Source organism: Acomys minous, assembly GCF_964271855.1.
Source record: "Acomys minous genome assembly, chromosome: 10".
Taxonomy (NCBI): Eukaryota; Metazoa; Chordata; class Mammalia; order Rodentia; family Muridae; genus Acomys; species Acomys minous.
In genome coordinates this window covers 118,684,270-118,708,263 of record NC_140491.1, presented here as the reverse complement: position 1 = coordinate 118,708,263, position 23,994 = coordinate 118,684,270, and the positions used below count along the sequence as shown (strand labels likewise).

Below are 23,994 nucleotides of genomic sequence, written 5' to 3'. Positions count from 1 at the left end.
ACTATGCAGGCAAGGCTCCAGTATCTAAGCATCCCTAACTATGCAGGCATGGCTCCAGTATCTAAGCATCCCTATCTATATAGACTAGGCTCCAGTATCTAAGCATTCCTATCTATGCAGGCATGGCTCCAGTCTCTAAGCATCCCTGTCTATTCAGGCATGGCTCCAGTATCTAAGCATCCCTAACTATTCAGGCATGGCCCCAGTATCTAAGCATCCCTAACTACGTAGGCAAGGCTCCAGTATCTAAGCATCCCTATCTACACAGGCATGGCTCCAGTATCTAAGCATCCCTAACTATGCAGGCAAGGTTCCAGTGTCTAAGCATCCCTAACTATGCAGGCATGGCTCCAGTATCTAAGCATCCCTATCTATGTAGACAAGGCTCCAGTATCTAAACATCCCTATCTATGCAGGCAAGGCTCCAGTATCTAAGCATCCCTAACTATGCAGGCATGGCTCCAGTATCTAAGCATCCCTATCTATGTAGACAAGGCTCCAGTATCTAAACATCCCTATCTACGCAGGCAAGGCTCCAGTATCTAAGCATCCCTAACTATGCAGGTGGGCTCCAGTATGTAAGAATCCCTATCTACGCAGGCAGGGCTCCAGGAGGCAACTTGGTCCACTGTGACTCACACTGCAGCGTAGAGACCTCCACAGGCGGAGTGGAAGAAACCACGAACTATGGTGTGCAGGACAAAGGCCACCAACTGAAACCCAAGAGAGAGAAGAGAGTCAGGAACATCAAGGCAGAGAAAAGAGGGGCCCAAGGCCTGGCTGGGCCACCTCCATGCTTCTACCCTGACCCAACCCTCATCCAACGTAATCTACGAGGCTCATTTCCTGGAGAACCCAGGTAGCTGACCTGGAACATAGGCATGCTTCTAGAGTATGCAGACACTGGCAGAGCACACTAGGAGGGAAGCCCTAGAAATGGAGAGGGGTGGAGGAAAGTAGGTACCTGCAGGTGTAGGTTGCTGATGAGGCAGGTGATGCCGAAACCCACAAGCAGAATGTTGGTCAGGGTAAAGGCATTGATGGCATTGGTGAGCTTTTGGATCTTGCGGTAGCGTGGCCTGGTGAATTTGGTGGCAGTCCCATCTCTGAAAAGAGCAGGCAGTCAGTGGCCGCTGCCTGGAACTCCCTGGAAGCTCCTAGGCACTTGCCTGGCCCCACCCCACTCTCTCAGAACTCTTTCTGTCAGGAAGCCATCTGCCAGATCAAATGCAGCCCTAACATGGGCCACATTGGTAAGCCCTGAACTTCATGCTCTAGCAAACCCGGAAGCAGTTACCCAACCCAGGCTGCAGTCAGATGGCACAGCTACGGTAGGAAGATAGAACACAACCTTATGAGAAACCGCAGATCCGAGTGAGGAATTCCCAGGCCCCCCACCCTCAGCCATGTGGAACAGTCAACATTCGTTGTTTGGGGGAGGACAACGCACCTCACAGCAACAGAACGCGAATAAACCAAGCCCCCCTCTTCCTCGCCTTTTGTTTTGAAACAGGATCTGGGTCTTCACTCTACAGCCAAAATAGGCCTAGTACCGCCATGTAGCCCAGGCTGACCTCAAACTCACAGCCACCTCCTGCCTCAGCCTCCTGTTAGATGTCAGGCAGCAAGCTCAGACAAGCTTTGGAGTATACCCTTGAGGACACTGGTTCAGGAGCCTGCAGGACTCAAAATTGCGCAAAGTGCCTAGCGCAAAACCAGCCCTCAATTATAGGTATTCATATGTCAAACAAGCCGTGCCTCCTCTAGCCTGCTTCGCCATCCATAAAACAGGCAAGTGCCTTTCTTTCTCAGACCTCTTAGGAGAATGCAATGAGATGCTATGTGCACAAGCACAGAGGAAATGCAGTGTTGTCTGGGCTCCTGTTACTACCACCCCTATGGGTCACCTGGCATCGCCAAAGGAAGCACTCTCCTTCAGGGCGCCCTCGGTTGGAGCATCCACACAGTCCTTGATGCGCCAGTCCATGATGTAGCCAATGAGGGGGCAGGTGAAAAGGCACAGCAGCTGCATGACTCCAAAGATGGAGGAGTAGAACTCCACTGGGCAAGAACAGAAGTGGGGTCAGGATGCCAGCAGCTCAGTGGACACTGCCTTCCGCTTCTAGCACAGGAAGGCAGCACTCAAACAACCTCCCTTGGAACCATATTCTCAGGACCCCAGGACTATGACAGTGAGTCCCCCACCCAAGGGATGGGACATGTCAAAGTAAGTGTGGGTCAGACCTCTGGCTCCATCTCCCTACCTGTCTCTTCCACCTTTTGTCTCTGCTCAGTCGTCTCTGTGGGTAGAGATGGTGAGTGCACGCTTAGCCAGATGATCCTCCAGTCTATGCCCAACACATCCCCCAATACCCACTCACACCCCCCACACTCCCTCCCACACACCCTCACCCACTCCCACACACCCCCATACCCCCTCCCACAGCCCCCAACACCCCTCCCACACACCCCAACTTCCCCTCTCACACACCCACACACCCACACACCCCCTCCCACAGCCCCCAACACCCCCTCCCACACATACACACCCCCTCCCACACACCCACACACCCACACACCCCCTCCCACAGCCCCCAACGTCCCCTCCCACACACCCACACACCCCCTCCCACAGCCCCCAACGTCCCCTCCCACACACCCACACACCCCCTCCCACAGCCCCCAACGTCCCCTCCCACACACCCACACACCCCCTCCCACAGCCCCCAACACCCACTCCCACACACCCCAACGTCCCCTCTCACCCCCCCACCCCCATACCCCCTCCCACAGCCCCCAACACCCACTCCCACACACACACACCCTCCCACACCCCCATACCCCCAGCACCCCTCCCACAGCCCCCAACACCCCTCCCACACACCCCAATGTCCCCTCCCACCCCCCCACACCCCCATACCCCCTCCCACAGCCCCCAACACCCCTCCCACACACCCCAACGTCCCCTCCCACACACCCACACACCCCCTCCCACAGCCCCCAACACCCCCTCCCACACATACACACCCCCTCCCACACCCCCATACACCCAGCACCCCTCACACCCCCCCACACCCCTTCCCACACCCCCACACAAGGTTTCCACAGAGCCTCACCACATTCCTGGCCACCAGTTACAAGGAACTCCAGTATCTTGTTCATGGCAGCCATGTAGAAGATGACTCGCAGTTGGGTCATGCCCATGGTGACGAGGCTCCACAGGAAAATGGGGGAGCAGAGGCTCTTGCGAAAAGGGACAGACTCTGGGGAGACAGCAGGTAGGAGGTCAAGCCCCCAGGCCTTCCATTTCCCAGCGTACACAAGTCTAGTGGAACTAACATGCTAACTGTGTGGCTCTGGGGAGGATCAGGTCTCCTCAGAGACCAAGAGCTCCAGCCAAGCTCTAGAACAAGCTCCACAGCGCACTTTCAGGTGAACCCTGAGTGCCTCCTGTGTTCATCTGTTAGCAACATCTTTGAGGCAGTTGCTCTGAGCCACATACTCAACATACTTTATTTTTACCAAATGGTGAGGAACCTACTGCTTAGGCAAACAAATGATTTGCCTGAGCTCACCTGGCTGAAATGGCAGAGGCATCTGACTCAGGTCCCTTACTCTTAACCATCCTCCTATAAGGATGGGCAGTGGGAATAGTTACTATTGTGGCCGGACCCATTTCCTGCCCACCGAGTCAGTCATCTGGTCCTCATAACTGTCGGATGATGATTTAAGAAACAAGGAAGGCAAAGGTGACAGAGACCCAATGGCAACATCATGCAATAGAAAGCAAGACTCAAACTCTCAACTTCTCACTCCAGAACCCTTCCTCCACAAGTCCCAGAGGCGCAGAAAGCTAAGGGACCTCTCAGGCTGGTGCATCTCCTCCTATGGCCAGCAGGGGGTGTGAGTATGTCAGACACTGGAGGCCCTGCCTGCAAGATCCCTGATTTGGCCTGTGCCTTGATGCTATAGGCAAGGAGATTGACGATGGGTGGATGAGGGTCAAAGAACCTATGTCCTACGCTGGAAGCATCTCCTACCGTCACCCAGAAGATCCAGCAGGGTACCCCTGCATCTGAACTCCCCAGATCTCATTCAGCTTTGATTTCCCCATCCACAAGATCTACAGGTGTGAGAAGCCGGGATGGATGAGACCGTACTCTCCCTGCCCACCAGGGCTGAAAACCACAGCACTCACTCTCTTGATGCTTTTCTGAGGTACCAGGGATGTCCGGGGATGAAATAAAGGTGTCAGCCCCCTCCTCCAGGCTGGGAGCCTTCTGACTCAGCCGCTGACCCACGATAGTCACGTGAGTGTAGAAGCGGTCGCCTGTGACCTTGTGGTCCAAGGCTAACCCAATGAGTTTGATCTTCTTCCTGCCAACAGTCAGAACAGAGCCTGTGAGAACTAGCTGTGCAGAGCCTAACTACAAGCTCTAGGTATCACCGCAGCCTGCTGCCCCCTCATCTCTCTTGCTCAGAGCTTGGCTTAGGCAGCTGCTTATACGGATACTCTGAATGAGGGCCAGATGAGTGTTCCTCTCTCGGTCTGTTTTCATGGAAGGTGGCACAACAACTTCAGACGGAGGCTCAGCCTGGCCCCATCAAAACGTCAACTCACCTCTTTTCAATGCTACGACCTTTATCAAGTCACTGTCATAAATGGAGTTAATAATAATCTATATCATACAGCTATTTGAGAGTAAGTACGGTGTATGGCATACAGTAGGCACTCAACAGATGTCAGGTATTTGACTATTGCCCTATTGCTAGGTTGTGCAGTACCATCTCCTGCTGCTGCTGAACTGACAAGGGGTGGGAAAAGCTGGCAATCGTGTTCTTCCCCTCCCCAACCCCCCAAAAAGCAGTATGCTAAATTTTGGGGCAGCCTCTCCTTTGGGTCCATGTGCTGTTTAACACTATTTCAGGGGTAGTGGCGGGGTCTCCTACTCTGACCTTCTCTTCCTTCAAAGCTGGGAGAGAATATTACCACAAATAATTCAAAAGCACATTGTTGCCCACCTACTATGTGCCGGCTTTACCATTTAAAAAACACCTGTGAGCAGGTGACTCAGGGTGCAAGAGCAGAGCTGGGAAATGTGTGGCCATCTGCGAAGCTGAATTCCAAATCCAGCCCTAAGGCCAAAGCTGATTCTGTGGCTCACATCATCATAGCCCTGGCCTCAATGCTCTACTGCAGGGGTCGGGGGTCAGGGGTCAGGGGTCAGGGGTCAGGGGTCGGCTTCACACTCCAACCTCCTCTCCCAGCCTCTCACGTGTAATCAACTTCCTCAGGGGCAGGAAAGGCTTCTGCAGGCCAGTTGAGAGCACAGTTCAGAAAGATAAGACAGGCCAGGCCAGACCACGTGAACATGATGACCGTGAAGGACACTCCAGCATCGTAGATCAGCTGTAGGGGAAGGACAGGCCATGGAGGAAGCCAGCTTGCCCGGGGCCCACGAAGGCAGAACCCGTGGAGGACCGGAGTCTCCAAGGTCTCTTGCATCCCACTCCTTAAAACCAATTTGCAGGTGGTGACACCAAAGCCAGAAACTAAAACGTCAGACCCCAGACTGCCTGCCGCGTCATCCTTCACCCGGGCCCCACGAAAGGAGTGTGGAGCCATTCTTACAGAGTGCTCAAGGTGCCCCCCACTCACTCAGCCAAGCCCAGAGACTCTCAGCTCCTATCCTACCCCGGAAAGGAATGCCAGCGTTTTTTTTTTGGGTTGTGTTTTTGTTTTTTGGGGTTTTTTTTTGGGGGGGTTGGGTTTTCTTTTTGCCCATGACTCTGTAAAAAATTATTATTTTCACACATAAACATATTACTTCCTGTCACATGAACAAGGAAAATCAATGCTGTGTGTTTAGCCTTCCCCTTGCTAACACACTTCCTCATGGCGAGGCAAACCCAACCTGAGACGCCTTATCTCAGAGCGCTCCCAAGTGCACACAGGTGCACCCATGAGGGGGTGGGCGGTGGGGGAGGGAGGGCACAGGTGTGTGGAGTAATCGGGCAAGTTTCTAACCCCAGAACAAATAGAATTGCCTGGGATCTTGTGCAAATGTGACAGCCCCTTTGATAAGAGATTTGCCTCCAATTGTCTTCCCCGACAGCCTCCAGCTGACAGCTCTGGTCGTACTGTGTGTGGGAAACCTCTTGCAGGAACCTGGGGGACTTAGCCTCGTTCCTTGTGGAGGCAAGACGGAGCTTCCTTCTATAGGCAGCACGGAGGGGGGAACACAGGACTTCTCAAGCTCACCCACTCCAAACCCCTTTAGAGAAGGTAAGCAAAAATGCCCATAAAAGTAACTAACTGCCCACAGCCAACTCTGAAGACTGGTGTCATGATCCAGCGGAAAGAGTACCGGGACCACCTGATGGGGGATGAAGCAGAGTCCTCCAGCCCACCCCAAACTGAGAGCTCAGTCCTCCCTCTGCCAGGTCCCCCAGGCCGGCCTGACCACAATCTACTCTGGCACCGACTTGCTTTGTGACGCTCAGACCAAGTTCCTCAGCCCACCCACCCCCCTCACCGTTCACCCTGCCCCATCCAATTCCTGGGTTATGGTGAACAGACAATGGAGAAGACCAGGAAAGTGCTTCAGTGTGGTAGTTTGGATCTCCGCCACTTGTTTAAAGGCAGAAGGTGGCAGCATGCGTCTGCCACCCGGTGAGGGCTGTGGTACAGAAACAACCCAGTGGGCTCACCGGCCTGCTATGATAGACAAAACTGCAAGCCTCTTGTTCAGTGAGAAATTCTGTCTTAGCAAATAAGGTGGCCAGGCGTGGTTGGCGCACGCCTTTAATCCCAGCACTTGGGGAGGCAGAGGCAGGCAGATCACTGTGAGTTCGAGGCCAGCCTGGTCTACAAAGTGAGTCCAGGACAGCCAAGGCTACACAGAGAAACTCTGTCTCAAAAAACCAAAAAGAAAAAAAGAAAGAAAGAAAGAAAAAGAAAAAAGAAAGAATATAAGGTGGAGCCAGGTGGTGGTGACACACGCCTTTAATCCCAGGACTTGGGAGGAGGCAGAGGCAGGTGGATCTCTGTGAGTTTGAGGCCAGCCAGGGCCAAGCAGAAAACTATCCTGTCTCAAAAAAAGAAAAAGAAAGAGCATGGATAAGCCCAACTGTAACACACACACACACACACACACACACACACACACACACACACACACACAATGTGCCGGGGGTAGGGGTGGGGGTGGGGATGACCCAGCCCTCCCAGCTCTCCCACAAATTCCATACCTTGACTCCAGGGAACGTGATGGCAGAAGATGCGTAGGAGCCGATCATGAGGGCCATGAAAGTGGAGCGCAAGTTCCCAAACATGTTGGGCAGCTGAAGAGAGGGGTGACTCCCGTGAGCTGGCGATGCCCTGGTAAAACCCCGGCTGCCCTGTCTTAGCACTCCATACGAAAGCTTGGAGGCTGCTGGGCGGTGGTGGCGCACACCTTTAATCCCAGCACTTGGGAGGGAGAGGCAGGGGCATCTCTACGAGTTCTAGGACAGCCTGGTCTACAGAGCAAGTTCCAGGACAGCCGAGGCTACACATAGAAACCCTGTCTTGCAAACAAAACAAAACAAAAACCAAAAACAAAATGAGCAAACAAACAATGAATAAGAACTTGGAGGCATTTCTCAAAGTGAGCTTGCAGGAATGGCAGCCCCGTTCCCACGCTGGCCCCTAGCACACTGTCAGTGCACGTGGGCACCTAAAAGCGTTCCAGAAGTACCCTTAGGGAGAAACTTTAACTTTGTCTTATCCCAGGATTGACCAGGGTGTTGTTTTGTTTATTTTGCTCTTGCACTCATGAAGCCACCTTATTCATTGACACCCTGGATAAGCCCCTGGAACAGATAGTAGGAAACCCCGAGCTAGGAGCAGGGGAGTTAGTTAGAGGCTCAACGCCCAGCACCCGTACAGTTGCTCACAACTGTTGTAACTCTATTTCCAGGGGATCTGACAGCCTCTTCTGGCCTCTGCAGGGCACCGGGCATGCACAAGATAGGCTGACACACGTGCAGACAAAACACACACACACACATGGAACACAAATAAACACTGATGTCCCACGCCTTTTAATCCCAGCACTCAGGAGGAAGAGGCAGGTGGATCTCTGTGAGTTCCAGGCCAGACTAGTCTACAAAGCCAGTCCAGGGCAGCCAGGACTACAAGAGAAACCCTGTCTGGAAAAACCAAAAAAAAAAAAATGAAGAAACAAACAAACAAACAAACAAAAACACTGACGTCATCCAACTCATTTCCAAAATGAGAAAACTGAAGCTGCGGGTGGAGGTTGGGGGGCTGGGGGGTGGGGGAGGGAGGGGAAGAACGCTCAAGTTCACAGGCTTAAAGACTTCCTCCCTGTCCTGGCCCGTCAAGGCTTTGTCTGTGGATGATGCTCTAACACGAAGGTGACTTTTAATCCTCCATGTGGCCCAAATACCACAGCCCACGGGTTCTTCTGAACGAGGATAAATCATGGGAAAGACCAGGGAAGTAAGAATGGAGCTGAGGGGGCTCTGGTGTGCAAAACAGACCCACAGTGCCAAGTAATGAATTAATGGATGGTCATGTTGGGCTCGCTAACGGTGAGCCACGCCCTCAGGGGAAGGGTCCTCCTGATCCTTTGCTTACCTTCTCCCTTAATCCCACTGACTTCCAGGGTTAGGAGAAGCCATAAGTGGGTAGGACCATAGATGTCACGCAGATACTAAATAAAACCTCTCCACCAGAACAGAGGCTCAGCCCAGGGGGCCTCAAAAGACCCCAGGAAATAGACTGGGAGACCAAGTAGGCTCCCATTAGAACAGAGATCTCACTAGCGCCATCTATCGGCCATGCACACTGTCAAGGACATCAGGAAGGATCCCTGTACCTCAAGGGTCGGAAAGGCTCTGTCTCAGCCTAGCACTGCCGGAGCTAACCACAGGGTGACCCGGGAGGAAGCATATTGGCAGTAGTTATCGCCCAGGGGCGGTCTGCAACAGCAAAAAGATCCTGGTTAGGCTTGTCATCAGGGGAGGGCCAACAAGTGGTGGGGCGGGGCGGGGCAGGCGCCAGGCCCTTCCATTGGCTGGAGATTACAGGGGTGATGACTTGTGGGAAGCACAGACTGGCTGGCCCTCCGATCCCCTCTAGTACTGAGGGCAGGGTCCAGGTCAAGCCTACTGCTCCAGCCCCAGAAGAGATTAAGAGACCTGAGCCAATTTGCACAGCGGGAACGGGATTGCCGCACAGAGGGGTGGATCGGAAGGGATCAGCTTCCTTAAAAGTTGTGAAATGTCCCTAGCTGCAGTTAAAGGCAGCTTGCTGGGATGAGAAATTCGGCCAAAACACCCAGTTTGTCCGCATCAGAAATAAACAACCCAAAGAGGCCCAACAGGACATTTCCTCACCCTCCCCCCCCCCAACCCCTGCGAAACTTTTAACCTTTATACCCACAGGTATGCATAGACATATACAGTAAAGCAGACCCACACAAAAACGCAATCGGTTGAGCCACACGAAAAGTTCGTTCTGTAGGTCAGAAATGTCCGCTATTGGCAAATTGACGCGGGCACAACCTCACAGAGGCATTTTCCACTCAAGCCCTTTCACACACACTCCCCTACAGCGTGACAAAGGTCCCCAAGGCTAAGCTGCTCCGTTGCCCTTAGGGCCACATTACCCAGTTGAGTTTTCTTCCCAGTATTTATGACTGCAGACATGATTTATTACATGATTTATTAGTTTTCTCGGTTTTTGGGCTTTCTGTCCTGCCCCTCCCTAGTCCCCATATGAAAGCTTCTGGAAGGTGAGGACATAGTCCTGTTTGTTCTGTAGGCTCAGTGCAGGAACACAGCTCAACTGACACTCACAGGCTCAGCACACACACACACACACACACACACACACACACACACACACACACACACAGAGTCTCACCCACGCACAGCTCCATAGACTATCACACACAGGCATTTGATCAGAGCCGCCCATCACCCCTCCACTTGATTCTAAAGTTATTTCTATTTATGTATATCTGTGTGTGTGTGTGTGTGTGTGTGTGTGTGTGTGTGTGTGTGTGTGCCAGTCATGTGTGCTGTCTCCTCGGAGGCCAGAAGAGGGTGCTAGATTATCTCGTGCTCAAGCTGTAGGACTCCCCCACCCCACCCCCGACCCCCGCAACCCAACTCTGGTCCTCTGGAAGAACAGCAAATGTTCTTAACTGTGGAGCCGTCTCTTTAGCCCCCTCTCACTCATTTCTGACCCCACCCACTCCCACGTGTCTGGATGGCTGCCAGGGCAAATCCACCGTACTCACAGTAAGTGAGGTGAACGTTAGGCAGATGCCAGCAAACCCATTCAAGGACAGTGCCAGGAAGATCAGCGGAGACAGAACTGGGAAAAGAAAGAAGGGCAGATAAGAGGCACTTGTGGAGCCGTGGGAGCACACAGGCAGGAGCTGAGGGGTCAAAGGATGTCCACCACCCATTCTAGAGGAAAGCACATGGCTCACCTTCAGTGTCCCGGGAGGCCAAGGCCATGAGAGTGCAGGAGGCAGCAAAGCAGGCACTGTAAGGACACAGAGGAGCGGGGCATGGTTTGTTAGCCTCCCTCCTCTGCAGCATCTTCCTGGCCCTGCATCTCTCCCCAGCACCCAGCCACCTCACCTGCCCACCAGACGCAGGGGCCTGGGCCCAAAGCGGTCCATGAGGATCCCCAGAGGCAGCGTGGTAGCGCTCAGAAGGAAAGAGCCAATGGTGAAACCCAGGTTGAGCATCTTGTCCTGCTCGTCGCAGCTTGGCCACTGGTGCTGTTCATCTTGGCTGGTGTTGGTCTTGTTGTCAGCTGAGGAGGGGAAGAGAGGGCTCAGCACACGCAACCCGACCCTGGGGTCCTGCCTTCTAATCCAGGTCCCTAGAGGAACCAACATGGTGTCCCTAGAGGTAATAATGAGGAGTCCTGTATATGCTCTGTCTGAGGGGGTAAAAGAGCTCCTGGGTGACAGCAATTAGCATCTGGCCTTGAAAGGATCACCACCTGCAGTCTCAATCTGAGGCCTCAGCTAGCTCAGTTGAGAAAAGTGGACATCATAGCGTGGTATTACACCCCAAATCAAGAGGTAGAATCGGTGACTGGCTCTTTAAGGCAACAAGAATGGGGAAGAAAAAAAAAAAAAAGGAGAGGACGCCTTCTCAGTAAAGGGCATTCTGATAATAACAGCTAGTACTGTTTAGCATTTAACTATGTTCCAGTCACGGCTCTGCACAGACCCTGTAAGTCACAACAAGGCCCCAAGAGTCCTTTGGTAAAACAACCCATCCACCACATAAAATCACAAGTGTGCTGCCTCCCAAGGCCCTTCAGCTGTGAACTCAGGAGTTGTGACAAGGTAAAGGAAAGGGGACAGAGGGTGACTTAAGTCTGTGCACTGAGCCATAAGGTGGCTGTCTCCAAATTGTTTCTGGCTAGAGCTACCAAGAGAAAACAGGGCATTACCGGGGAAACAGGCTAAACAGGGTCTCCATTCCCACTGCACTAGCTATGAAGTCTTTAGGCCAGGGAAACTCCCTCAGTCTTTGCCTCAGGCCCCTTGTCTGTTAACAGGGACAGAGGATGGACAGCCTCAGCTGCAGATGATGGAGAGAGAGTTCTGCACGGTTCTGGCCCAGGGGAAAGGGCTGGGGAACATTCCAGAGCTCTTGACACAGCTGATAGTGGGGTTGAGCACAGACCCACAGGATCATGCCCTAAGACTGGAAGCTGTGCTCACGACTGGGAACTGTGGATGCTGATTTAACGAGGGAGGTGTGGGGCTGGAGAGATGGCTCCTTGGCTAAGAGCAGTGGTGCCTCCTCCAGAGGACTCTGGTTACATTCCCAGCACCCACACGGCAGCTCACACCTGTCTGCAACTCCAGTTCCAGGGGATCCAATGCCCTCACACAGGTGGTCAAGCAAAACAGAAATGCACATAAAATTTAAAAATAATAAATAAATAAATAAATAAATAAATAAATAAAAAGAGACACAGTATCAAAAAGGGGGAGGTGTGTTGTTTTTAGTGACTCATGGATGTAATGCCAGCCCTCGGGAGGATGCCCTCGAGGTCAGCCTGGGTTGTGTGTGAGACTCTGCCTTGGGCACCAGGGTGGGGGTGGGGTGGGGGGTGTCATTAACTGAAAATAGAAAAACAGTGAGTTCTGTAAAGACAACGGAGGGAGGGATATGACTGTCCGGGTGCTGGGAAAGAGGGTGGTTGTCCACCGCTGACTTCAAGTAACCTCAAACTGCCAAAGGACTTACAGGCAGCAGAAAGTAATGAGATCTGTGTGTTAATATTTAAAAAAAGGAACATAAAGATCAGTCAGATCATAAGAGCAGGCAGGCAGGAAAGGAAGTGCCTTGGGCAGTACCAACTCCCTGGGAGGCTAGGGAAAGGGCTAAAGGGGCCTGGAGGAAGTCAGCAGGGGTTAGAGCATCCAGCCCTTGAGGGCCATGCTAACCCTGACTACTTAACCTTCCTTAACTATCTTTATGATCCACGCCCACTGGGTTTATTCTACAGCTGATTGCTGGGCATTTGCTGTATGCCTCCATTGTGTTGGGGCAGTGAGTCAGGGGAGAAGAGACAGAAGAGAAGCCGGGCGAAAGGCCGCGATCAGGTGACCCCCACTGACTCTCTCCCCGTCCATGTTCTGCTGGACCAGCAGTCACTTTAAATAAACATCCAGATTTTTAGTTCATTGAAAATCTAGGTTCTCTGGGGCTGGAGAGATGGCTCAGCGGTTAAGAGCACTGACTGCTCTCCCAAAGGTTCTGAGTTCAATTCCTAGCAACCACATGGTGGCTCACAACCATCTATGATGTGATCTGATGCCCTCTTCTGGTATGCAGGTATACATGCAGGCAGAGCTCTGTATATATAATAATAAATAAATAAGTCTTTAAAAACAATGTGTTTTTAAAAAAATCTAGGTTCTCAGCTGGGGCATGGTGGTGTGCAACCACACTCGCAGCTACTCAGGAGGTTGAGGTAAGAGCCCTTGGGTGCAGGAGTTCTGGGAGAACCTGAGCAATATAGCAAAAATAGAGGGAGAAAGAGAGACGGAGGGGGGGAGGGAGGGAGGGCGGGAGGGAGGGGGGGAGGGCAAGTCAGGAAGACCCAGCTGGTGCTGCCCCCTCTTTTGCCAGGGCTGTCCTTCTAGAATGGGTGTGTGTCTATCTCACAGCTCCCAGATGCTGGCTCTCGTAGCCCTGCCCTTCTTGTTTCATTTATTATCACGTGCCTGCCCTCAGATGGCATTTGAATTTGTGGCCCCTGCGTTAGACACTGTCCCTGCCCTTAAGTCTTTCATAATCAAATGACAAGTTCCCTCCCAAATAATGTCACTAGCTTGTAGCAAACATCTACTTTGTGCCAGGCTGTTCCAAGCAAAATCTCACTTAATCTTAACAACAACCCTAAAGAGTTAACGCGATAGTCTCACTCCCAAAAGCCACCCAGCAGGCTACAGCAGAGTCTCCAGAGCCAGCACAGATTCAGCACCCATCCTGGCTGTCCCACAGGCAGACATGAAAACTTTCCCACGTATATTCTAATGCCAGTGAATGTGTGTACTCTGGTACAGAGTCGAGCCCAGTGAACTGCCAATGGCCACCCAAGGTCCACGAACACAGAAGCTCTTCTGGTTTAATCAATCCACTTGTTTTTGTTTTTATTTTTATTATTTTATGTGCGTTGTATGTCTGTGGGTGTCAGGTTTTGGAGTTACAGACCGTTGTGAGCTGCCATGCAGGTGCTGGGAATTGAACCCGGGTCCCCCTGAAGAACAGTCAGTGCTCCCTACCACTGAGCCATGCCTCCAGCCCCCTCAATCCACTTCTTGTGGGTTCAGTCTGAGCTAGCTCCTAAAGCCCGATCACTCCGAAAGGCTGGTTAAAGGACCTGCATCCATGACAGCTACCGCAGAGTAAGTCTCTGGCATCCATCTGCCCCACGTTCACAGACAAACGAGATACGGGAAGGGGAAAAGAGAATGCACTCAGTAAGTGAGTGAGGCAGCTGTGCTGAGCATCAAGGGAAAGCAGGTGACCACCACTGGGCCCCAGGCCTTGTTTGCCTCCTTTTTTAGGCGCTCATACACGCTACATGACCACACACACTACATGACCACACACACTACATGGGCATCAAAGTAGGGCTAGGTAGTAAGTATATGGAATGACTTCTGAGATTTCAATTATTAGTTATTTGTGCATTAGAAACATGTGTGAGGCCGGGCATGGTGGTACACCCCTTTAATCCCAGCACTGGGGAGGCAGAGGCAGGCGGATGGATGTGAGTTCGAGGCCAGCCTGGTCTACAAAGCAAGTCCAGGACAGCTAAGGCTACACAGAGAAACCCTGTCTTAAAAACAACAACAAAACCAACAACAACAAAAAGGAAACCACGTGAATATATGTATTTCTTAGGGATATATATAAATATGTACATGTGTATATACAACGTCAAACCCAAGGCTGCATCACACTTTAAATAACAGTAACTATGGCACACAGAAATGATAAAAATTCCCAAGGTAGCTTGTAGATGATCCTGTCTGGGGAACCCTGGGGAATGAGATTGTGGTTAAGCCTGCACTACAGCTATGCTGCTGAAATTCTCTGAGGCCTTTTCCCACCTTCGAAATGGGGACAGTGACCTGAAATACCTGGGTCTGAGGATGAACCTGAGTCCCCTACATGAAGAATTCTTTATCTCCTAATCCGTGTTTGCTTCCCCATGACACTTTCCAGCTGGTGGCATGGTCAAACCACCAAAACACCTCAGGACTAAGTTCCAGACGGAAAAGTCTTGCCTATGGCGCAAGGGAGTGTACTGATGGGGCTCGAGGCCTGTGCTCAGAGAAAAGTCTAAAGAAAGGCAGGGTGCTGAGTGGAATAGAAGGAGCGGTCCCCTCAGAGTGAGACCACGCCCAGCTAATCCTGCAGCCGCTGAGAGGAAAAGGCCTGAGGGATTTGATGCCTAAAAAGCAGCATGGAAGAGTCAACGTTCATGTAAGTATTATTTCATGAGGGGGCTGGTTTCCAGCCCCAGCACACGGACAGCATGGCAACTTCCGCCTCGTGGTTGAGGGGCAACTGTAAAGGGGCTGTGGAATCTTCCTCCTCAGTCGAGGAAAGCCGCCGAGAGCAGGCTACTTCAGCAAGAGTCCCTCCGTGGAGGCCCCAAGAAACCCTTTCACGCAGCTGTGAAAGTGAAGCTAGTTTGCACCAGAGACCTCAAGATGTTGGCGATGCCAGAGCCACGGGATGTCCGCCAAGGAGAAGAGCTGCGAACAGGGCGTGGAACCAGCCCAAGGGAGAGAAGTGTGCGGCAGTCAACAAAGTTGGAAGGAGTGGGAGATCTGAGGAACCCTTTGATAACTGACATGAAGCAACAGGACTTGGAGTTCTCTCTGCTCAGTTTCAGTCTTGCTTTGGCCCAGTATTTCCTCACTTTGCCCCTTTCCTCCGGTTTTGGGATGGTAACGTATATTTTGTGCCATTGTATGTTGACGTATGTAACTTGCCTTTTGATTTTCGGGGGGAGGGGAGTACAGTTAAGAGAATGCCTCAAAAGAGACCTTTTTTTTTTAAAAGTGTTGATAGTGTTATTGACTATGGGAACTTTTGAAGTTGGACTAAATGCATTTTGTATTATGATGTGGCCCGAGGCTGATGGGGTCCAGGGAATGGAGTGAACGGTATTTGAGTGGTTGGTTAGGAAGGATTCAGAGTGGGTCACTAGGAGGCCGGCTTGGAGGTGTCAAAAGCCCATGCCAGACTCAGTCTATCTTTCTCTGCCTCCCGTTAGCAGGTCAGATGTAAGCTCTCGGTTACCTGCCTGCCTGCCGCCATGTTCCCTGCCGTAACGCTCATGGATTCATCCTCTTAAACTATAAGCAAGGTACCTGATTAAATGCTTCCTTTTATAAGTTGCCTTGGTTATGGCATCCCTCCACAACACGAACAGTATCTAAAACACGCTGGAATGCTCCAGAGCAACCCTCAGCCACTAGTGGTTGGGGCACCCGGCTTTTCCCATGAGGCTTAGCAACAAGGTTCTACGGTCAGAACTGAAGTAAGTCCTCACTCTGTGTGCTCCTCACTCACCTCCAGGTGTTGGGGATGGAGACCACAGCTTCTCACTTCTCAGGGAAACCCTGTGAGTCTCAGGAGCAGTCCTAGCCCTCCCCTTACCAGATGAGTGACCTTAGGCACACTGCTTAGCATCTCTTACTTGTAGGTTTCTCTCCCCCAAAGTGGACTTATAGTAATGCTGCTGTCACTGATTTACAATGAGTTCTAAAGACCTAACAAATAGTAAATAACGACTGTTGGCATTGTTCTGTTATTCTGTTACTGTGTCATCAACTGAGATGGCCTTGACTAACTTTTAAGTAATAGTTCCCACTAGCTCCCACCCCATGGGGGTGCGAGAACCCGAAAACAGACAATATGACCAAGGAACCCCAAAGCCTATACTAATGTCAACCTCGCTTCTGGTCTTCACATGTGCTGAGTCCTTCAACTGTCTGTTAAACAACATCATTTGAGACTTCACATTGCTCCGTGACAGGAAAATAACAAGTATCCAGATGGCAACCCGATACAGAAAACCACAACCCACCAGAAGGCAGAGAACAAGTGACCGACCGTGTAGTGCTATGGCCCCAGGTGACACATCTACCTCACAACTCCTGCACCTAGAGCTCAGGAATCACAATGGAAGAGGGGGCAGAAGAGCCAGAAGGAGAAGACGTTGCTGTGAGACTGCGCCTCCTAGGACGTCAGCAGAGACTCACAGTGAATGAGGCACCAGGAAGCAAAAGGGCTGTTTGTGATCAGACAGCACAGACAAGACAGAACAGGAAAGAAACACCACCCCATCCATCAGCCCGCAGGGCCCCTTAGACAGAGGCGGGGAGAGATGCTGTGCACTGCTTTCCAAAAGTGCACAAATATGTTCTGGGGAAAAGGACAAGAGTTCACTTATTTTACCAGTTAGTGATGACAGCCAGACTCAACCCCACACCCACTTTCAAGTCACTCAAAACATCAGGGCTGTACCTCATAAGATCAAGGATCCAAATATTAGGAGCCCAAGCCACAAACCTAAGAAATCACAGGTGCACTCTGTCTATAGCCTAGTGGTGGTGTTGCATGCCGTTAGTGCCAGCACTCTGGAGGCAGTGGCAAACTGGTCTCTAAGTTCAAAGCCAGCCTGGTCTATAGAGTAAGTTCCAAGACAGCCAGGGCTACACAAAGGGACCCTGTCTCAAACACACACACACACACACACACACACACACAAAGTGTGAAGAGAAAAGAAACACAGGCACAAATTTGTGTGACCTTAAATTTAGCCAACAGTTTCTTAAACATGACGGAGTAGTGGAATAAAAAATAGGCAAATAGGATTTTTATCAACATTTAAAAAAAGAAAAAAAAAGATACAACTGGGCAGTGGTGGCGCGCACGCCTTTAATCCCAGCATTTGTGAGGCAGAGGCAGGCAGATAGCTGTGAGTTCGAGACCAGCTTGGTCTACAAAGTGAGTCCAGGACAGCCAAGGCTACAAAGAGAAACCTTGTCTCAAAAAACAAAACAACAACAAAAATACACACCAGAAAAAAAAAGAAAACTATATAAATGACTTAGATCTGGTGTATAAAGAATTCTTATACTTCAGTGGTAAAAAGACAGTGCTATACTGTATATATGCTTAGCAGTATAAGGCCCTGGGACCAATCTCCAAATAAATAAACAAGCAAATAATATAACCTAAAAGTGGAAGAAGTAGCTGACTAGATGTTATTCCAGAGAAAATGCCAATAAAAGCATCCAACCTCAGTAGCCATCAGGGAAACACAAATTAAAAAGACAATCAACAGCCAATGCTGAGGATATGGAAAAACCAGAGCCCCTCATACACTGCTGGCGAGAATTTAAAATGCAGTGGTCATTTTGGGAAACATTAAAGTTTCCTTCATGACCCAGCAAGTCTACTCCAAAATAAATACATAAACATGAGAGTATTTTTTTATTCCTTTAAAAAAATTTAACCTTTATTTTATGTCTAATAATTAAAAAATAAAAGATGCCCAGCAATAGGTATTATACAGAGGTTTATTAAATGAGCATGGGGAGAGAAGGAAAGGGGGAAAGAGGGGTACCCCAAGAGAGAGACAGAAAAATAGAGAGAGGAGGAGAAGTTATAGAGCAAACACAAGAGGATTATCCTTAATAACTGGTGAAGAAAATATAGTCAGTCCATATGATGGAGAGTCACTCTGCTATTAAAAAAAGATAATAATAAGGAACAAGGATGAACAAGAAAACATTATGTGCCAGGCGGTGGTGGCGCACACCTTTGATCCCAGCACTCGGGAGGCAGAGGCAGGTGGATCAATTTAACCTCAAGGCCAGCCTGGTCTACAAAGCGAGTCCAGGACAACCAAGGCTACATACACAGAGAAACTATGTCCTGGGGAAGAAAAAAAGAAAGACAGAAAGAATTCTTAGTAGGGGCTGGAGAGATGGCTCAGAGGTTAAGAGCACTGGCTGCTCTTCCAAAGGTCCTGAGTTCAATTCCCAGCAACCACATGGTGGCTCACAACCATCTATAATGAGATCTGATGCCCTCTTCTGGCCTGCAGGTGTACATGCAGGCAGAGCACTGTGTACATAATAATAAATAAAAAAAAAAAAAAAAGAATTCTTAGTGAAGCCCTACTACCTCCGGGTGCAGAAGGCAGGAAGAAGCCACTGGCCGGGCTGTAACAAGCACCAAGGCCGCTGGGCAGCAAAGGGAAGGTCCTCTTTAGACTCCAAGGAAAGCTCAGAGGATCTGAGCCTCAGGTGGGTGGGCAGCCCTAAGGTTGGTCTTCTCAACTACCCTGGAACGCCTATCATTCCATCTCAGACTTCTTCCTCAAGGGACCCACCTTGCCTTCCTAGGCCTCACGCTAACTCCATCATCTCCGGTCCCAGCCCTCTGAAACTGGGGCCAGGCGCATGGGTGCAACCCACTGCTTCCTCAGAGATAACCGTAGGAGGGGTGGGGTGGCCCCACAGTATAGCAGGTGCTGCAAGTAAGAACAGATATCAAGACAGCCTCATCTCCACCCTCAAGAAAGTGGTTTTCAGGGGCTGGAGAGAAGGCTCAGAGGTTAAGAGCACTGTCTGTTCTTCCAAAGGTCCTGAGTTCAATTCCCAGCAACCACATGGTGGCTCACAACCATCTATAATGAGATCTGGTGGCCTCTTCTGGTCTATGGGCAGAATACTGTATAAATAATAAATAAATAAATCTTAAAAAAAAAAGAAAGAAAGAAAGAAAGAAAAGAAAAGAACGTAGTTCTCCATCCTTCCACACTCACAGTATAAGCTATGAGGCAAGGGATTGAGTTCCTGAGCCAGAAGCCAGGAGGACATTTGCATCTGTTAAGTGTTGAGTCATCGCCATCCTATGGGACTTGGGGACAGAGGACAGGAATGAGAGACACGAAACTGCACATCACACAGCTCCTTCACTGAGCTCAGCACTCTCCTTTCAGAAAAGAAAAATATCCACCAAATGCCACCCACCAAGAGAGGAACTCCCTCCCCCTGGACAGATGCAGACAGGCAGCCTTTGGCTGCTGTTAAGTTCTCAAAGAGTTCAGGATTCCCACGCCAGGTTCGGGTCCATTTACACAACACCAAGGTGACTGATGTGGAAAACAGAAACAAACCCTCCACAAGTAAATATCCATTCTAGAGGAAATAATGATGTTAACTTTATACAAATGGGTGATTTGTAGAACTGGGGACCCCACGGGTGCTGGTCCCTCACATTCACACTCCGGTTTGTGTGGCGGCTTGATCTCTTGAAGAACTCCCTTGTGTGTTAGTGATGTTTGCTAGCACGCCAAAGAGCCCTGTGTTTAACTCTGACAATTCCTTACTCTGGGTAGGTGCAGACTTAAGGTTGTCCCAGGCAAATCGGTCTCAGGATAGAGTTGCCTAGTAGAACATGGGAATTCGGCGACCACTGAATCAAAGAATCCTAAGAGAGTGGCCACATAAAGTTTGAATAGATCACCAAGTGAGCCTGCCCAACGTTCCAGTCTTTGGCAGCCCTGCTTTGTCTCCGCCTGGCCACCTGTCCTCATTTTCCAACTTCTTACCTCTTCCTTCTACCGTCCCTAGCGGTCCTCACCTCCCACCCCAAACCCTTCTCGGATATACCTGGGCACAGGCTGGAGTAGAAGCCTTCCTTCTTAAGCATGATCAACAGGGAGGCCCAACCGAGGAGCACCGCGGAGAAGAAGAGGTTCTCCAGCACAGCAGTGCAAGCCATCCACCAGCGCCTTCCGTACGCCTGCTTCAGCGTGGGGGCCATGGTGGCCGAGACTCTGCAGAGAAACAGGGCGCTGAGAGAAGAAGGGCTTCCCAGCGGCCCTTGAGAAGGGTACTCCATCACGGTGGCTCCTGAGACCCCTGGAGCCAAGCCGAGATGGAGCCTTCATGGAGGCCCCATAGAGCCTGGTGCTGCGGAGCCGGCTTCGCGCGCTCTGGCAGCGCCAGGGGCGAACGCGCCACAGCCCGCAGGGCACTATCAGGAACTAGAAAAGTCTGGTCTGAGCGAAGCCACCACTTGGCGCGCTGCCGCGCTTGCCTTCCCAGGCAAGGGCGCACAGAGCCCGCTCTTGGAGGCAAACCCCAAGTTCCCAAAGTCTCTCAAAGTCACCAAGGGCGGACCGTGCTCTGTAGCCACCGCTGGCCCACAGCTAGCCAGCCTCTTGCGCCAGATCGGACTCTGAGAAGCCGGCAGGAGGCGGAAAGGGAAGTCTGCGGCTAGCCGGAGACCCTCCGTTCTTGTTACGCCTTTCATTCTACTCCCCCTCTTCAGCGCTCGGATAGAAAAACTCCTCCCGCCCGCCACAGCCGGCGGCGCTAGTGTCCCTCCGGTCTTCCGGACCAATCCCTTAACTGCCACGTGGAGGGAGACCCTGGGCGGGCCTCGTGGCGCCCCCGCGCGCCCCTCACTCTGCAGCGCGCCTGGGAATGCGCCAGACACTCAGTCCCCGGGAGGGGGCTCGGGCTCTGGCAGGAAGTCCTTTGCCTGCAGACTTTATAAGGACTGACTTTATAAGGCAGTGGATGGGGGTGACCGGCGGGCGGGTGTGTTTACCAGAGGGAATGAAGAAACCCGAGCTCGCCAGCGCCGCGGTAGCCACCGCCAACCAGGGAGACGATCTGACGCGGGGACCCGGAGCAAGACCCGAGCAAGCAGAGAAGGAACAGAGAAGAGCAAGCAAGAAAGACGGAGGGGAAGGAGACACTCGCCCCTTCTCTCAGGGTTGCCCAGCCCCTCATCTGTGAAATGGGGCTTTCGATTCAGGGATCCCCGAGATCCCTTCCCACAGTGACAAGTGGCTCTAAAAAGAGTGGAACAAGAAGAACGGACGGGTAGGACAGAGGGGCTAATGTGCCCAAAGACTCAGGTAACGGACGCTTCTTGAGGACCTGCAAGTGTGGCTAGGTGACTTTGAGCGGTCCTAGCTGCTCACCTGTCCCCGGCAAACTTGCCTCCCGCAGCTCTTGACACCCGGGGTAACACAGAGCCTTTGTGGTGGTTCCACACTCCGGACCTCCGGAGACCCAGGATCACAATCCCAAATCGCATCCACGCCGGGGGGTCTTTGCTGCGTGCCCGACACAGCGGGCCTTGGAGTGTCAGCTGCACAGCTCGTCGGTCTCACCTCGTCTGCGCCCTCCCAAGAAGCGTCCGGGCGCCACAGATTAGTGAAGCAGTGAAGCCAGGGCTTAGACTACGCGATCTGCCGAGTTGATAGTTGTATTTACAGGCGTTGAGAGCAGCGCCCCAAGGTGGGGGCGGGGGTTCCCGTCCCTTCCCCACCCCTTAGGTCGAGTTTCATGCGCACGTGATTCGCCTGTTGGTCCCCCCAGATACTCTCTTACCCAGTACACCCCGGGAGCCTACATTTCCACTCTTGACCCCACCTTCTCTATTGACCTCCTGAACTAACGTTTGACAGCATTCCCTGCATCTTTGTTCAAAACAACCAAGGACTTGGCTGGAGTTAGATTGGATGCTGAAAAGGCTTGGGTGGGGTTTTAAACTGTGAAGTCAAAAAGGAGTATTTTCTGAGAGTCAGAACTCTTTGGGAGTTTATTTATACGCTCCAGTTAGGAGTCTGCATTTTGAAAACTGACTAGCCCGAGTTGCCTTGGGAAACTTAGCCTCTCAGGGCTTAAGTTTCCTTCTGTATAAATGTGGATAGCAGTAGAATCTGCCGGCCTGTCGAAGAGTTGAATTAGGATTCAGTTGAACTGATGGTACACTTGGCATAGTGAGCATAATGTTCATTCGTTGGGGCTGCCGTCATTATTTCGAGAGACTCAGTGATCAGGTGCTTCTGGCCGCTAAGTGGTCTTTCGAGAAGTCATTCAGACCACCTGCCTTCAGTTTCCTCCTCTGTAAAACCGGCAAGGTATTCAGTACTTTTTTGGACAATGGTGGAGATTAAGGAAATAATCATGCTGAAGGAAAATACGGATGTGGGTTGATGGAGTGCATTAAGAGAGAAGAAAGAGTGGTGCTGGTGCACACCTTTAATCCTGGCACCCCGGGGGCAGAGGCAGGCAGAGCTCTGTGACTTTAAGGCTAGCCTGGTCTACAGTTTCAGGACATCCAGGGCTGTTACAAAAAGAAACCCTGTCTGGAAAACAAAGGGGCTCACACCTGTAATCCCAGCACTCAGGAGGCAGAGGCAGGTGGATTGCTGTGAATTCGAGGCCAGCCTGATCTACAAAGTTAGTACAGGACAGCCAAGGCTACACAGAGAAACCTTGTCTTGAAAAAAAAAAGATGAAAACAAAGAAAGAAAGGTGTGTGTGTGTGTGTGTGTGTGTGTGTGTGTGTGTGTGTGTGTAAGAGTGGGGCTGGTCTAGTGCTTGCTTGAGGATCCATCTGGAGCACAGCACAAAGAAGGGTTGGTGGTGCAGGTCTCTAATCCTGGTACAGGAGAGCTCGAGGCAAAGGGATTAGAAGTTCAAGGTTGTCTTCAAAGTTAGAGGCCAACCCGAGCTACACGAATCCGTGTCTCAAAACAAGAGCAAGTGAGGAGTGCAGCAGGGTGGTGTTCACAGAGCTGCGAAGTTCCACAGAGATAGAGAGCCAGCGAGGAACCCCTGAACGCCAGAGCAGGCGCCACACCAAGAAAGACGCAAACACTGCCGAGTGACTGCGGTAGGATGGACACTTTCCAAGACAGAAGTTATTAAATGTGCGGCCCATCACAGTGTGCTTCAAGCCTCACAAGTTTTCATGCAGACAGTAAACAAGGTTTGCACCTAGACCGCAGTGATTGGAGGCAGGCTTGTCTGGCTTGAACATTTTCTGATGTTTTCATTCCTGCGAGCCAGGTGAAGGAACACCAAAGCAAAACCTTGGCAGTAGAGAGGCACAGGAAGTTCTCTGGAGAAGGCGCACGTCAGCCTTTGATGGTTTTACTTCTTAAATTGCCTTGTTGGCTACAGGGTAGGGCGTGTGGCTGAGCAGTAAAAGTCTCACACATGTGTGTGTTCCATTCCAGAAAAACAAAACACACACACAAACACACACACACACACACACACACACACACACACACACACACACACGCTTCCGCACCCTTGACTCAGGGTCAGATTGGGCCCCACAGGAAAGGCTCTACCTCAAGAGCATCATGACTGACCACAATAAAATATTAATTCATTGTCCATAGCGGTGCCTCATAGGCACAAGCACAGACACTCACACTGAAGTGTCAGCGGGGTTGTGAGCCCCATCCATAAGATTTAGTGTCCACCAACACCTGTGTCTGGAAGGCTTGCTATTTATTCCTCCTCCCATGCGACGTTCCCATCTTCTTCTTAGGGTCTCTGAGTTCTGTGAAATTGCTGTGTA

At 51.3% G+C, this 23,994-nt stretch overlaps 1 protein-coding gene across 4 annotated transcripts in view; it reads right to left on the bottom strand.

Annotated features, from left to right (window-relative positions):
- SLC43A1 (solute carrier family 43 member 1) overlaps window positions 1-22,695 on the bottom strand; it is a 28,949-nt gene extending 6,254 nt beyond the window's left edge. Inside the window, exons 1-13 of one of the 4 annotated variants that reach the window (XM_084799677.1) lie at window positions 21,593-22,694; window positions 20,268-20,434; window positions 10,663-10,840; window positions 10,509-10,564; window positions 10,314-10,390; window positions 7,252-7,344; window positions 5,277-5,410; window positions 4,199-4,377; window positions 3,117-3,263; window positions 2,265-2,300; window positions 1,908-2,061; window positions 965-1,106; window positions 640-713 (exon numbers count right to left, since the gene is read on the bottom strand). In XM_084799677.1, coding sequence (XP_084655803.1) covers window positions 640-713; window positions 965-1,106; window positions 1,908-2,061; window positions 2,265-2,300; window positions 3,117-3,263; window positions 4,199-4,377; window positions 5,277-5,410; window positions 7,252-7,344; window positions 10,314-10,390; window positions 10,509-10,564; window positions 10,663-10,840; window positions 20,268-20,434; window positions 21,593-21,708 — 1,553 coding nt within the window. In that variant the 5' untranslated portion in view covers window positions 21,709-22,694. Of the gene's footprint in view, window positions 1-639; window positions 714-964; window positions 1,107-1,907; window positions 2,062-2,264; window positions 2,301-3,116; window positions 3,264-4,198; window positions 4,378-5,276; window positions 5,411-7,251; window positions 7,345-10,313; window positions 10,391-10,508; window positions 10,565-10,662; window positions 10,841-20,267; window positions 20,435-20,780; window positions 21,157-21,592 lie in introns of those variants that run through there. The other 3 variants (XM_084799679.1, XM_084799680.1, XM_084799678.1) reach the window with 3 other exon arrangements.
- Window positions 22,696-23,994: the final 1,299 nt, after the last annotated feature.